Source organism: Anopheles ziemanni, chromosome 3 (genome assembly GCF_943734765.1).
Source record: "Anopheles ziemanni chromosome 3, idAnoZiCoDA_A2_x.2, whole genome shotgun sequence".
Taxonomy (NCBI): domain Eukaryota; kingdom Metazoa; phylum Arthropoda; class Insecta; order Diptera; family Culicidae; genus Anopheles; species Anopheles ziemanni.
In genome coordinates this window covers 48,707,313-48,721,983 of record NC_080706.1, presented here as the reverse complement: position 1 = coordinate 48,721,983, position 14,671 = coordinate 48,707,313, and the positions used below count along the sequence as shown (strand labels likewise).

At 44.3% G+C, this 14,671-nt stretch overlaps 1 protein-coding gene across 1 annotated transcript; it reads left to right on the top strand.

Annotated features, from left to right (window-relative positions):
• Positions 1-5,000: 5,000 nt before the first annotated feature.
• On the top strand, positions 5,001-11,993 carry LOC131284907 (uncharacterized). Its single transcript, XM_058313765.1, has 4 exons — positions 5,001-5,127; positions 9,569-9,745; positions 11,459-11,573; positions 11,780-11,993. The coding sequence occupies exons 1-4, from the start codon at positions 5,001-5,003 to the stop codon at positions 11,991-11,993; spliced, it is 633 nt and encodes a 210-aa protein (XP_058169748.1).
• The last annotated feature ends 2,678 nt before the right edge of the window (positions 11,994-14,671 follow it).

Sequence of the window (14,671 nt, the reverse complement as noted above, 5' to 3'; positions counted from 1 at the left end):
AGCAATTAAAACCTTGTGCCCGACGTCTACGTGACCGTGATGGTGATGGAGATTTACAGAAGGTTCCGCAATCCGGCGGGTGAAGGTGATTTAATTAATTCGCCTCATTTTTGAGACAGGTTTCCCTTTCGTATAACAACCAAAAGAAACGATTTCTTACTCTGTGTACAAATAAAGGAAGCATTAAACATCCTTGATTTGTCATTGAAGGACCAACAAAATACTGGAGGAAATTTCTCCCCTGGACACCGATTTTCGCGAGCCAAAGGTCAAACATTACCGCATTCCTACCAGGGAACAATTTCGGCCGACCGGTCGAGATTCTTACTTTGACATAACAGCAAGCGGGAAAGCCATTCGCGGCCAAAAACCTTGGCAATGGCAATATTTACGACCGAACATTCCGTACCGGACCGAAACGCTTTCCACCTAACCAGATTAGCTAAGCTCCAAGGGTCGCTCAAGGCGAACCTTAAGGGGCGCAAAAAGGTTCTTCGCCTTAATCGGATTTGTTATCGACCGGTCGGGGAAGGGAAAATGGGCGTTGTCCCGAAGATACACTTTTCCCCGGGGACATGCAAGATCGAATCGAATGAACACAGTGTCACTGGGATGCGACCGGCGGAACGGGGGCTTTCGGGAAATTTGCATAGTTTTAGTAAACAAAATGTTTATCTGATCATTTTGGGGTCTCGAGATTTTGGCTACGAAGTCGAAAATTTAAATAGTGTTGATTTGGGTTCTATGTGTAAAGACATCGAAGGAAAGATTTTAAGGAGCAAGAAGATTAGACCAACCATTTGTATCGCTTATCGATTCCATTGACCTTGACCCCGACCGGTCTCGAACGGAGGATTTTCCGACCCATCCATAGCCCATAGGCTTCGACATGCCATCAGGGAACGCATACTCGTCGCATCCTGAAAAGGACTCCTTTCTGGAGGGCGTTTTCGTTTTTCTCCACCTTTTTCGAAAGCCACCTCTGAAGCAGCTTGTTTCCGGAGGCGAAATGGACAAGAAATTAAAATTTCACTCACACGCCTTTGCACTTTTCCCTGATGGTTACCCCCACTCCCCCCCGCCCGCCCGTTCCCTAAGTCAACAAGTCCCACGGCGGAAGCGCTTCGTGCCGTTCGCTTATCGAAACGTTCGATGGTCGTCCGTTTTCGGTTGGCCAATGTCCTCCGGCTTTTAATGGGCTTTCTGGTCCAATCCGTCCCGGTCGGGCTTTAGCTGTAAGTTCCGGGAGACAAAAAAAATAACCGTCGGTTTCCTTCCCATTAAGGGTGTGTTCGAAATCATATTCAACACACACACACACACAGACACCAGTACAGGAAATTAGATTAGCTGACTTTGCCCAGGATCAGGCAAAGAATTAGATGATGGGGAGAGGGAAAATGGCTACAAGAAATATTCGCAACGCTGCAAAGCCCGCCGAAGCTTGATTTCAATATAGATTAAATTCTAAGCTAAGCTTTTTTATTGCTTCGTCCGTGCTTGCTGAGGGGTAACCAAGACACACACACACACGAAACAAAAGGTGTGCAGGGATCTGGAAAAAGGTGGAAATTAACTTTTTGCAGCCAGGAGTGAGAGATTGAAAAATTGGAACACCACACCTACACACCCACACCTTAGTCGGTTCCGTTGACCGCACGATGATTGGAGGCAGAGGCAGAGAAAGTACAGAGGGAGAAAGGGGAGACGGGAGCAACGTGGTGAAGCTATAAAACTAACGAATATCCGTCGCCGGATTCTGTGGCTCTCGAGTGGACGGTAAGTGGATCAGAGAGAGGACACTCTCACATTTTGGGGCGAACGGCGGGGAACGAATGTGCTGGGTGAAAGGTGGACGAATCTCGGTTTGGGGAAAACGTAGACATAAAACCGAACCATATGACCTTTGTAATCTTCTGCTACGGTCAAGAGGGCGAATTGGGTAAAAAGTTGATGATTCTTGAAACCACGCGGACGTGTGCTGTCGAGGGGGGGAGGAGGAAGCGAGGGGGGAGGGAGGCTTAAATCGGGGAGAAAATATGGGCCTCTGACAGCAGGGGGTGCTATAAAATGTTCCTACAAGAGAACACGAATTTTTTTATGATATAATCTTTCGGAGTAGAAGAGCACGCCGTCGAACAATAAAGTACGAAGTGCATATTCGGAACAACGGGTGTCCTTGTGTGTAGCGCTGTGGTGAGTGGTACATGTAGCGGGTAAGAGACCATACAACATTTCTACACAGGAGGCCACTTTGACACCCATTGAATTAAACAACTTTCGTTTGATCAAGGAAAAAGGTTTTACAAATGAAAAAAAGCCTTTTTCTCTAAAGGTTTAAAATCAGGTTTAAAGGAATTTATTCCTGATTTATTCCTTTTGTGTCGCAGTACTTGTAAAACGAAATAAATTTAACGTCGAACACAGGTTTGGTGGAAGCACAAATCATCACCGATGTTTTTACAACCGGTGCCTTTCTTTGAAATAATTTATTTCCACATAAATCCCAACCAGACATCCATTGTCCGCGCTAAAGCCCCGGGACTGTGCTTCAAAGGGAACCCAATTCCCTCAAACAACTCACCACCATTTTGGGACCTTCAATTGGTTTGACATCATTCCACATTTTATTGCCCACCAAGCACCAGGCACATAAATACATACACGAAAGGGCAGGGTAAAAAAAAGGAAAACGCGTAAAGTACTCAAAATGAAAATCAATCAATTTTTTTTTCTTGTTCTCCACCATTTACGGCGTTGTTTTTCGGGTCTTGTTGATCCACGGTGCTGTTTATCATTTTTCTTCGCTCGCTTTTCTTCTCCGCGTTATTTTCTTTTTCACGGGTCGATTGTTATCTTCCTTTCGGGTGCTTCACGTTTTAATGGCCATTTTTCCATCTCATCGAATCGTTTGAGTCCTCGTTTGAAGTTCTGCTACACCGTTTTCGTTTTCCACAAAGGCGCGCCACGTTTCGCCACGTACACTCTCCGATGGCGGTTAGGACTCGCACGGTTCCTTTTTACGATTTTCATGTGTTTTTATTTCCGCTCGTGTTTTTAGTAATTTTTCCTTTCTCCTCTTCCCTTTCTCTTTCCCAGGTCCTCGTGCCGTCCCGGGCCCGGCGTAATAATTGCAACGAACGAATAATCATTCATCAACGCCGGGCGGCCCGGAGGGGATGTCTGTGTGAGACGGTGGAAAAAGCGAAAAACCCCGCGCGAACGTGAACGGTGACAGTCCGTGACGGGGGATTTTGGCTTTTTTTTTTTCGGCGGGCGGACACATAAAAAGTTGCTGATGCGAGCTGTCCCATTTGTATTCATGCATTCGTTCGCACCGTGGCGTGTTCGGTCGGTGCGCGAACGGAATCCACCCATCAAATCCAATTTTCACGATCACTGCACAACAAAAGGCGCCCGGGAAGCGGCTTAGCGCGACAGGATTCACGCGACCGGACGTCGTCAAGTATATGCCCTTCGTGTGTCTGTTGCGTGGGGTGTGTGTGTGTGTGTATGTGAGAGAGAGCGAGGGTGAGTTTGGAGATGACAAATGCTGGATGAAACGTCAACACGGTACCATCACAAAGTCCGAGTTGTCCGAAGGCGAGCTGTGGTTTTATGGCGACATCCGAATCTGAACCAGCGTGAAGTGAGTGAAGGAGTATTCTTGATCAAAGCAGAGACATCTTGGTGGGCGGTGAGAACGTAATCTTGACGACGAGCAAGGAAAACAAAGGCACCGGAAGAAAGCGTCCGATTACCGGAAGAATGTGCTAGTCGAGAATAACAAAGAACAAGAAAAAGGCCGATGAAACCATCGAGGACAAAAGGAAACTAATATCAAACAACTGTAACTGGGAAGCGGATTAATGTGGACATAGAACATCGGTGAATGAATTGAGCTGTAAGACAAGCCGAACATAAAAGAGTAGCAGAGCGAACACTCGGCCGGCCGGAAACCTTATCACATGTCACATGCCGCTTTTGGGCAAAGAAGACGCGGCGAGCTGTCAACCGGAGCTGCCCAGCGCTGATCATGCGAAAGCCTACGGTGGGCTTCTGTACGCCACTGGCCCTCGTCGTCCCGCCGCCCTCGGAAAAATACGGTCCAACCCAATGTAATGCTCGTCGACTCCGGCTCGAAGCGAATCCGTCCGCTTGAGTTTTCGTTGGCAAGTTTCGGTCCGAGTGCAGTGAGCTGAAAACTAGGTTCAATTCTGTGCCCACCTTGGGGTGAACTTTAAAGTTTTCCCTCCCCCACCCGTCGTTGGGTGGGCAGCTAAACGCAAGCCTTTTTATTCCCCCTACGTCAGAAAAGGGATATACGTTGAAGTGGAGGAAGAAAACAAAAAAAACTTTGTTGCAACAAACCGAGTGTTGGCCGGTTGTAGTGTTGGGCCGAAAAATACACTACACCGCAAACCCGCAAACAAAGGCGAAGAAGCAAAAGCGGAGCAATATTAAAAGGAATCCCCGGGAGGATCACTTTCGTTCCGGTAGGCAAGAGGGCAAGCGGGAAAAGTTTGGTTGCGGTGGGCGCAAATATGCAAACATACCTTAATTAGAAAATATCATAAACCGCTCCGCCGTCCGACGAACCGGCCTTCCCCCTGGGACGGTATTCCCCGCACCGGACGCCAACGACGCGAGAGAACTTCCATCGGAAGGGCTAAACAGTAGAAGACTAGAGCAAGGGTGGGGAGCTGAGGGCAGGAGTGCGAACTGGTGAAAAGTAAACACTTCCATAAAACATTAATTTTTTACGAGTATCCCCAGAGTGGTCCAGGGGTTGGGGAGGCTGCTTAGGGCGTGCCACCGTAGCGATCGTACAACCGTGAGTGTGTCGTGCGCGTGTGTTTGTGCGTATTGGGATTGGAGCTTGAGCAGAGAAAGAAGCGAGAAGCGGCCGAATTCAACGGAGCATATCCTACTCCGGACGGCCGGAAGGATTCATGCACAACGATCCGGGAAAGCAACGGAACCGGTTTGATTCGGCAACGATGAAACGGGTCGCCTGGGCACGTGGATGCGGCGTCAAAATGGCGGACGTATTAAAACATATCAACAGATACGCGTTGGCGCAGCTCGTTCTGGTCACGCTCGTCCTGATTGTGCCGTTCCGGATGGGTAAGTTCATATTTCAACTGATTTAACAATGTGCTGGGGTTCAAACAGAGAAATACTTTTTCTAAATTTTAAGACAACTGGCAAAGATTTATGAAGCATGTGAGATGAAAAAACGTCTTACATAGATACTAAAGCTTTAAATGGGCCAATTGATTTTCGTACTGATTTGTAGTTACTTACCACAGTAACAAGAGAATGTTGTAGTGGATCAACAACTTTTTGCAGCATGTTCAGAAGAAAGATGATTTTTCGTGAAATGAAAATATTCACAAATATTCTTGAACAAGTTTTTTTTTAATTGTGGCACGACATCCCCTAGCGGGACAAGGCCGCTCTCCGAAGAGAGTTACTGTGACCGTAAAACGGTATATTATAGATCGGTGATAATACCGGAGGGTGCCTACAATAAGTAACCTTCACAATATTTCAAAAAGTTTGTCGAAAGTCGATGGTTAACAACAACCGATGGTCACTCTCCAATTTTGTTTGCCAACCAACCGTTTCAAGTAAGGTCCCCAATTATAGGGTAAACATCCCTTTTTCGATAGATCGTATACAAACGGTATTTGGAGCATTCGAAAAAAGCATCTTGACATCTTAAAACCATCAGTTTCCATTACTGCTATTTTTTTAAATACAACATACATTTTCATGCTTGTTGCAATAGTATAGATATTCTTGAAATAAAACAAAAAATACTAAACCAGTCGCGGCAGTTGCTATTGACTGAAGTGTTGAATCAATGTATCTGTGACGTGACTAGACAATTCCACACTGACTAAGAATAAGGACAATATTGTTCGATTCCATTGCCACGAAAACGTGTGCATAAACATGGGTTTTAACGGGAGCCTAGCGAATGTTCAAGTTATCTTTTGGTAGGCATGGCCGAAGACTGTCATAACGCCAAGACAACAAAGACCGTTTAGACCAGGGATTGGCACACGATTTCCAAAAAGGGCCAGATGATTTAGGAGAAACCAAAGGCGCGGGCCGGATAATTTAAACGATGCTTTAATGTTTTCTAACCCTTTGTAATGGAGAGAGGAACTTTCTAAATAGCAAAGTTACATAAAAAGTGGGAAAAGATAAAGTATTTAAAATGTTATCGATAAACATATAACAGGAACACCTCGTTAAACAATTTTCATCTTCATTTTGATCTTACCACAACTGCAAGAGGAGACGAATTAAATGAAGATAAATTTTCCCGCTCCGTGCGATGAGCGCTTAAGCAATTGGCCAAATAGTGTCACACGTTAGTTCTAGTCTCAGAGCTTAGATTATGTGCTTGAAAAAGCTCTGTTGTTGTACCCAGTGTACTATGTTTCTACTCTTTCTTCCAGTTAAGCGGCAAATGAACGAAGGTTAAAAAAATGATTCGCAAACAGTTCTTACTCCAAGCCAAAAGCTGGTGCAGTTAAACTTAAAGCCTAACATTAAAATAATTCAAACCTTTAACAATGACGTGGAAATCGTAACTATCACTAGTTGTTTAGTCAATACGCAAACCTTTAACAATGACGTGGAAATCGTAACTATCACTAGTTGTTTAGTCCATACGCAAACATTGTACCCATACTCGTTTCAGAAACAGAAATATCAACTTGTTAGTTAAGTGTTATGCTTTGGGTTGTGGAAAAACTCATCTGAAAACGGTAGCAAACATCGTCAGTTAGTAACACAAACTACTTGATTGTGAAAGATGAATCTAGAATTCTTTAACTGCATCAATTGTTTCAGCAAGGTTCAGCTAAACAGCATTCTTTCGTTCACCAATAAAAGCACTACCAAAGAGGATGATTCAAAAAAAATGTCGTCGAAGGGATCAAATTGAAATAAAAGCAACTAATTAAACAGTTTACATCCCATCACTCTAGCAGTTGATTCATAGCTGTGGCAGCGTGTGATGCCACGAACCAAGCACATCTACATGAAAGGCGTGAGAAGCTCACACCAAAACACACATTCCCTTTTAATTAAAACGTTGACCATGATAAAATATGCGGATCCTTTCACCTTTTCACGGTGGCATACGGTGTTGCCTGTTGTGCTGCAAAGCTGTGATGCCGACGCTTTGATTAGAACGCTTTGCAACACCCCGGTTCTGGTCATCCCCCCCGATGGTTTACCCCACATGGGTGATGGACGAAAACATCGTTTGTTGCTGAGATGGTGACCTGCTTCGGGGTCAACTACATCGGCCGCCGGAAAGCTTTGTGTCGAAATGAAGCTGTTGACATGGTAGCACCCGACTGCGTACCGGTTGCATCCAAGGCAAGGATGCGAACAATCACCGCCACCAAGACGACATCAACGAGAATGGGTTGCATTTTGCAGTGCCCAGTTTAGATGGGGCGCAGTTGATTGCATCCGAAGCGGGTGCCAATCAATCCGATCAGTTTACTGATAGCACAAATGTTGGAATACGTTTTTCCAAGCACATGGAATCGACGTTGGAAGACGTTGATATGAAACCCCGTGTGAATAACTATCACAATATTTAATAGGTTTCAATTTCCAACCTTAACATTTTTTTAGTGTTAGTTTCCATTTGTTTCATAAAAGTGAGAAAAACTACTCAACAAATAATAAAATAGAGTCCATCAAGCGAGCGTTGGGACTCTTACATTGCGATGCGGGCTTCCATAAAATCAATGAAACCAAAAACTATTACTCATTTTACGGCCAAAACACGGCTTGCCCCCCTTCAAGAGCTTGTCGCCATGTTTTTCACTTTGCGTTTTTCCTGAATACCAACGCTGCACAACGCGGTCAGCAAAAGTGCTACATTTTTCTGTCCCTTTTTATCTCCTCCGCATCGTAAAAGTGCTTTTCCGAATATCATTGTTAGATTGGAAATAAATTCTGTCAGTTTTTACATGCCCTCCCGCTCACCGGAAGCGAACTGAATATTGTATGAGGGCAGCAGTTGGGCTTGAATGCAGTGACAGCTATGGTTGATGAACAATTTGCAATCGGATTTGTGTACCGTACTACCGAATATGTGGTCCACAAACGGGACCCTTGCATGTTATTTGCACTTTCCAAATTGTCCGTTTGTATGGAGATTGTCGTGACAATAGTTGCATTCATTCAGTTTAAACATGAATGAAGATTAGATAATAAAGGAAACAATATTTTTAATAACTTCGAATTGATTTAAATCAAATGACCTTAGCCAATTTTGGCTTGAAATTGCCGCGTTTAAAACATGAAATACATTTAAACACGGTATATTCCTTCCTCGCCAGAGCGTGATTAATACTCTCGACCCGGACTTAACGAGTGGAACAAAGTTTAACGAAACAGTGAGCAATTAAACGCGCCTCCCGGGCGGCGCTTTACTCTTTCTTTGAACAATTTACAAATGACTCACGCACGGGGCACCAGGCGCCTCCATTACCGGAATCGCTGTACCGTACGCGAGTCCATTATTTATGGCTTTTGGCTAACCGAACCGACGCTCCGTTGTGGACGCAGCGACGCATAACCACCACATGCATTATGCCAACCCAAGGGTCGGCTGTTGCGCGCAAACGAAAGTGTTACAATAATCCGCCTGCCGTGCGGATGAAAGCTTAATGCGCGCTTCCATCGGAAGCAAGCTGTTGTAACGTGGGGTGGAATCGAAATTTTCCGATGCGATCGATTGACTCGCCTCGCGGTTACTCGAATATGGCAGGTTGGATTCACTTCTCCCATCGGGTGGGCTTTCCCTTTCCATTGTGCAGTTGAACGCCAGGTCCGGCGGTCCACAAATACATAATTAATCAACACGCATCACCACACGACCACCACTTGGAACGCGTTGGGAGTTGGGCAGGCTGTGGGAACGGATCCAATCAGCCCTGTTATTCCTAGAGGGTCATCCTGTCTCGCGGGTTCTTTGGCGGGTGGGATTGGTTTTTTTTGCGGGGCTGGCGCAGGTGCGCTTGGCAAGGGGGTGAAAAATATTTTATTCATAAGCCAATTAACGTAAATCTTGAATTTGCATAGCTCTCACATTGTTGTGCGTCTCGGTTCCGGAATACGCAGCAGTACGGATGGATTTACTGAAATACTGGTTGTTTCTTTATTTGCTCGTCGTTTCCATTCCGCTTGGCCCACAAGGGAATAACAAGCAGCAAAATAAAACAATGCAATTTCCGCATGCAGCATGTGGAATCCACTCGATGGATAATTGCCAACGGGAGGAGGGAATTCGATTTTTCCTGCACGGTATTGACAACTTTTGGCTACAGTTCGCTCGAAACTAGGGACGGTCCGATTATTTGTGCATCGCACGAAACTACGATTTATGGGCTTTCTTTGCCATTTCTGCCGTGGGCCATTTTATTTGAAACTCTCTGTGGGGAATTCCGGTTTGGTTTGTAAATTGTTTGATATATTTTTAATAAATAAATTTCACCCTCCCTTCTACTGCCTCTCCCTTTCACAGTGCACGCTATCGATTGCTTCAAGTGCGTCTCGATGAACGGTGCCAACAAGGCGTGCGACGATCCGTTCCACAACAACTACTCGGCCGCCATCCTCGAGTCGCCGTGCATGGGCGGCCGAAAGGGACGGGATGGGCTGTTTCCGGCTACATCGTGCATTAAAATTGCCGGTTATTACGGTGAGTATTATGGCGGGTAAATTGCTCGACGTTTACCAACTGTGGCCCCACCCGTTCGTCGTTTGTGCGTTCGCCGATTGTCGGCGATACTTTGTTGCATGCGTTCGAGCTCCGTCCGGCTGGTTTGAAGGGAAAGCGTCAGGAAAAATTGGCATCAACCATCAACGACTAAAGGAAACGAATCGAAATTGCACAAATTTTGAAATCATTCGTTTTGAAAAAAAAAAAACTGTACATTTCGCTTTTAGGCGGCTTCTGTGTTTCGCACAATATCTGCAATTAGCTCCCACGCGACCGCCCATTCAACCACCGGTGGGAATTTAATTTGTTGGAAAACTGGCCAACGTCCGGCGTGCAATGATGTTTCCGGCTCGTTTGTCAGATGCACTGCCGCCAAAAGCGTGCTGCGAAGCGACCGATAGCAAATAGTTGATTAGCTTGCAAATTTCAATTATCCACACATCAGCACATAAGCCCGGCCCGGGGCTGAAGAGACGCAAACCGGGCCCGGCAGCCAGGTCCGGAATGCGTCAACAAGTTGGCTTGATGTCCCGGGGTGTACAGCGTACATTATTGCTCCGGCGCTGCACCAATCTCGACCGACCTGGCCGAGGGCCGCTAGGCAGTGATGTGTGAAATTTAGTGCGTCTGGTACGCATGTTACCGAGCAGGGAGCGTAGGGAGAGCGTTGAAAACCGAAACAGCAAAGCACCACCTACCTTTTTGCAAGCGATACAGCGAAAAGGACGCACCGGATCAGTGGGGAAATTAGCATGGAAATTGCGTTAATTGCAGCTATTGCGGTTGAAGGGTGTAGCTGATGAACACATGGCCCAGATGAGATGCGAAAAAATTACATTGGATGATGCTTGAATGTTGGCAGCACGGCATCATAGTATGATACAATAATGAACACAATAAATCAAAGAAGAGAAGTTAGAGAAATTATATATTACAGTCGTTGCCACCTATCTTTGTCCCTAATCCACGCATAATTAAAATAGCTCATCACATTCTGCCTCTAACATATCTGACTTTGTCTTTAACTCATCAGTTTTTGTCTCGTGTTCATCTGAGTTTATCTCTTTTGTGTCTATCTAAAAATGTTGTTATTTACAATGATTGTAAATATGAAGATTATTGTTTGTATTGAAAATGATTTTATAAAGCTATCTAAAAAAAGAAATAAGGCCAAATTATCAATAAATTGAATGTTTGTTACTGACCAAAATTAGAAAAGTATACGCCAACGGTTATGAACAAATAAAACAAGTGGCGTTTAGTAGCTATAAAAAATATTGTATCCCAGAATTTACTGTTTTTGTGTTACTTTATAAAAAATTATAGGCATAAGTTTTTACAAACACCACCTGGTTTCGAGCTAAAACTTGGTGGCAACGACTGTATTTAATATGAAGCCTAATTGATGTTAAGGAAGGTAGTTAACACAATTTAAAACTATCTAAAAAAGGTATCAAACCTTTGAAATTTACGGAATGAGCACGAAGGCCAGCAGATTCATCCACGATATGTCCCAGAAAATTGATTAGGCACTATAATCTGCCTTCTTTAAAAGTTCAGTAATTTTTTTGCAATGTTTTCATCGTTATTTTCTTGTTTGTGTTTATCACAAAGTTCCATGACAGCGTCTTTTAAATAATTATGTTCTTGAAATGGGTCCTACTAAAACAAACGTTTACCTTTCATCCATAGATGATACCGGCGAAACTATAACGGTCCGTGGCTGTGCTCTGGACAGTGGCACGTTAACTACGGACACCGAAATAATTCGCATGTCCCACTGCGGGCGGTTCTACTACGACGACAGGTAAGAAGTTGCAACAGTTCAGATTGACGGTTGGCAAAATTGCCAGAAAAAACATACAAGCACATTTAAGCACATTAAATACCACTTCGCTACAATCCATTGTGTACCACTTAAGCTAATATCAAACTCTTTTGGGTTTTTTATTTTTCCACGGTACGTTTGCTGCCGGATACACTTTGCACCGGTATGATCCACGTATCGGCCAGATACGTCCACGGGTGTCTACAAAGTTGCAACGATGCCGACGCCTGCAATGGAGCGCGAACGGTGGGTGCCCCGGGCGCGATGGGAATGGTTTGGTCCGTGCTGGCATTAATCCTGGCCGTCGCTGGCAGGACGCTGCTGGGAACATCATCATCATCATCATCCTCCACATCACTCCACCCGACCGTGGATCGTCTGGGCGCCGACGGAAGCTAACAACGTGACCGAAAACGGTAGAGCCAAACGGTTGGCTTGGTTCAGTGCCGGCCAGATTGGACGTTATGAAGGCATCGGAGCGTCGTAGCATCGTACGTAGTGGCAGCGGGTTGGCGGAGGGTGGCACGGGGGATGATTTGTTCATGACAGACAGTAACGTAGGAATGTAGGACGAATGTTCTCCAGTCGGCCATTGGATAGATTTTGCAGGCAAACGGAACAGGAGCTGCCTGAACACTATGACCAAGATACCAAATACCAAGCATGACATACAAAACCAATCGATAGGATGATGCTTTGAACAATGATTGCTTTTCCGATGAAATTCTATTTTAACATGGAAATTACCATTATTTCATTTGAATAACCTCATACCAATTCGATGCCCCACTAAAATAGATGAATTTAAAAGTTTTCGTTTCATCTGATTGTTTTACTTTGCAAGCTCAACCCAGCATAGTATTCAACTACATGGTATCACAATTATTAATCAACCATAATTGAGAAAGAATCAAAAGATCAGATTGATTAGCGTAAAACACAAAACAATTATTAGGTTTAGATAAATTGTTGAAGCACTAAGGTGTCAAGTAGCGTTAACGAAGGTGAATACGAAGCAAAACAAAACCATATTACCCAACAAACGGTGTTTCACATTGAACTGGAGGGCATCGGCTAGCTTATTATAAACATTCTCTACCAATTGCATAAGAAGCACAAACATATACCAAACAAAGGATATTGAAAGTATCGAGCGGGATCATTTGTACATTGTATCGCGAACGCAAAAGTGTAGAACAACGGGTGATTCAAACAGTACTATTTCCAAACGATCGCACGAACCGTGGGTGCTGTGCAATGCAGATTGAATTGAAAAGGGTAGAGACGGCGGGGCCGTGGGTCGCGCGAAGGGGAATGATGTATAGTTTGATAGTCGATAAAATTGTTCCAACAACTTAATGTTTCCGAAACGATTGTCGAACCGGTTCTCGATGCGATTCGTCTTCGCTAGGTCCAAAAGGTAAAGCGAATTTTTAATTAGAGATAATTATGAAGGTCTACCTTTGTTATGTAAAAGTGCTCTTTCGCCAAAGTGCTGTTTTATGTTGTGGTTAGTTCCATTCAAGGACATGGACCAAGTAGGGTGAATACTTAGCTAAATGTGTAACGCAATATGGTTGCTCGTGTTTTGGTAAATTACAAAACAATGTGTTTCCCTTATCTCTGTTAATGAAAGCCAGTAACCAAAGGATTAGCGACAGGAATAGACCACAAGCCCCATTCGAGTAGGACAACTTCAAAGTAGTAAACTACGGGATCGTGTCTCTTTTTCCTCTATAAACCCTCCATCGGACGGTTTTCATAGGAAACATATATGCGGGGGATGGATGTAATAATATGTCTATTACTCCAAACCATACGGACGCTAGCTTCTTCCATACTTCTCACTCGAGGACTATTGGTGTGTGGTTACTTAAAGTGCTACAGTGTGTAGTCCCATCATTGGTAATGCGCTTATTTATGAAGAAACTTTGGGCCAACGAACGGTACCAGCTCGGCACAATCCATTTTCCCGCCCCAAACGAGGGGTACTTTAGCAAATTGTTGGACTCTCTCCTTCTTCCAAGAGGCTACACTATCTTCCTTACGAATTCCTTTGAGGAAAGCGTAGTTTGCGTTCATGCTTTAACATGTAGCATTTAAGAAAAGGCAAGCACGTTAAGTTATGTATAAAATAGTCAGATTTTGAATGTTACACATATAAAAGATCTTCTGTCCTTGATGAACACAAATCAAAAATGAAAATTTATCAAATTTGTAAATATCGGCGGGCTAGGGAAACGAAATGATGTTCTACTCCCCTGCAGGACGGGTTCGAAAGTCAACTAGCGATGGTTTCAAGTAGGGAAAATCTATTCGTTTAACTCGATGTGCCGCCAGGCTCACGGTAGGAATGTTTTAACTGTGTTTGCAATTGCACAACGTGCTTCGCAGTGGGTTTGCTAGCAACAATGCCGATCGTATGTTATGCTGCCGAAGAAGCACAATAAATCCTGGACCACCCTCCTGGTGTACAAGAAGGGAATTTAAGAGTCGTAAAAAAAAAGAAAATTGTATTATAAGTGCCTAATAATATAACTACACTCCCCCCTCCCCCTTCCCACTCAGTGTAACAGAGCACGTGGACGGCCGAACGATAAGTAACACGATGTAAAGAAGCAGCTTCCGAAGGGTTCGCTTATCTCGCGTACATTGCACCTTATCACGCACAGCACAGAGCACCGCTTCCAAACATGAGCAGCACCAGCGAACCGACAAATTAGCGTAATGCCATTACATTAACCGATAAACACAATTTTGAAATTACGGTTTCTCCGAACCAGCAAATAAGCTAACGAAATAAAATAAAACAAAAGTATCGAACGTAATACCAAAATGATCAACTGTACATAATGATCAGCAACATACAAATATACTTAAATGTGATATCGAAAAAAGAAAAAATACTATGGAGCGGCAATGCATCAACGCACCGTTGCAGAGCTAAACAAGGCTTCAGGGATGATGCAGCATCCGGTGGGCAAGAGCACGGACGGACAAATAGCCATAGTGTAACCGCTATCCTGCTTGCAATGGGGAGACGAGATGGGCTTGCAAGAGAACAATGTATGCAACAT

Excerpts from the sequence above, each read along its gene's own strand:
- LOC131284907 (XM_058313765.1), top strand. The coding sequence starts at position 5,001 with ATGAAACGGGTCGCCTGGGCACGTGGATGCGGCGTCAAAATGGCGGAC. Across the intron at positions 5,128-9,568 it reads GATTGTGCCGTTCCGGATGG|TGCACGCTATCGATTGCTTC; the intron begins GTAAGTTCATAT and ends TCCCTTTCACAG. Across the intron at positions 9,746-11,458 it reads TAAAATTGCCGGTTATTACG|ATGATACCGGCGAAACTATA; the intron begins GTGAGTATTATG and ends TTTCATCCATAG.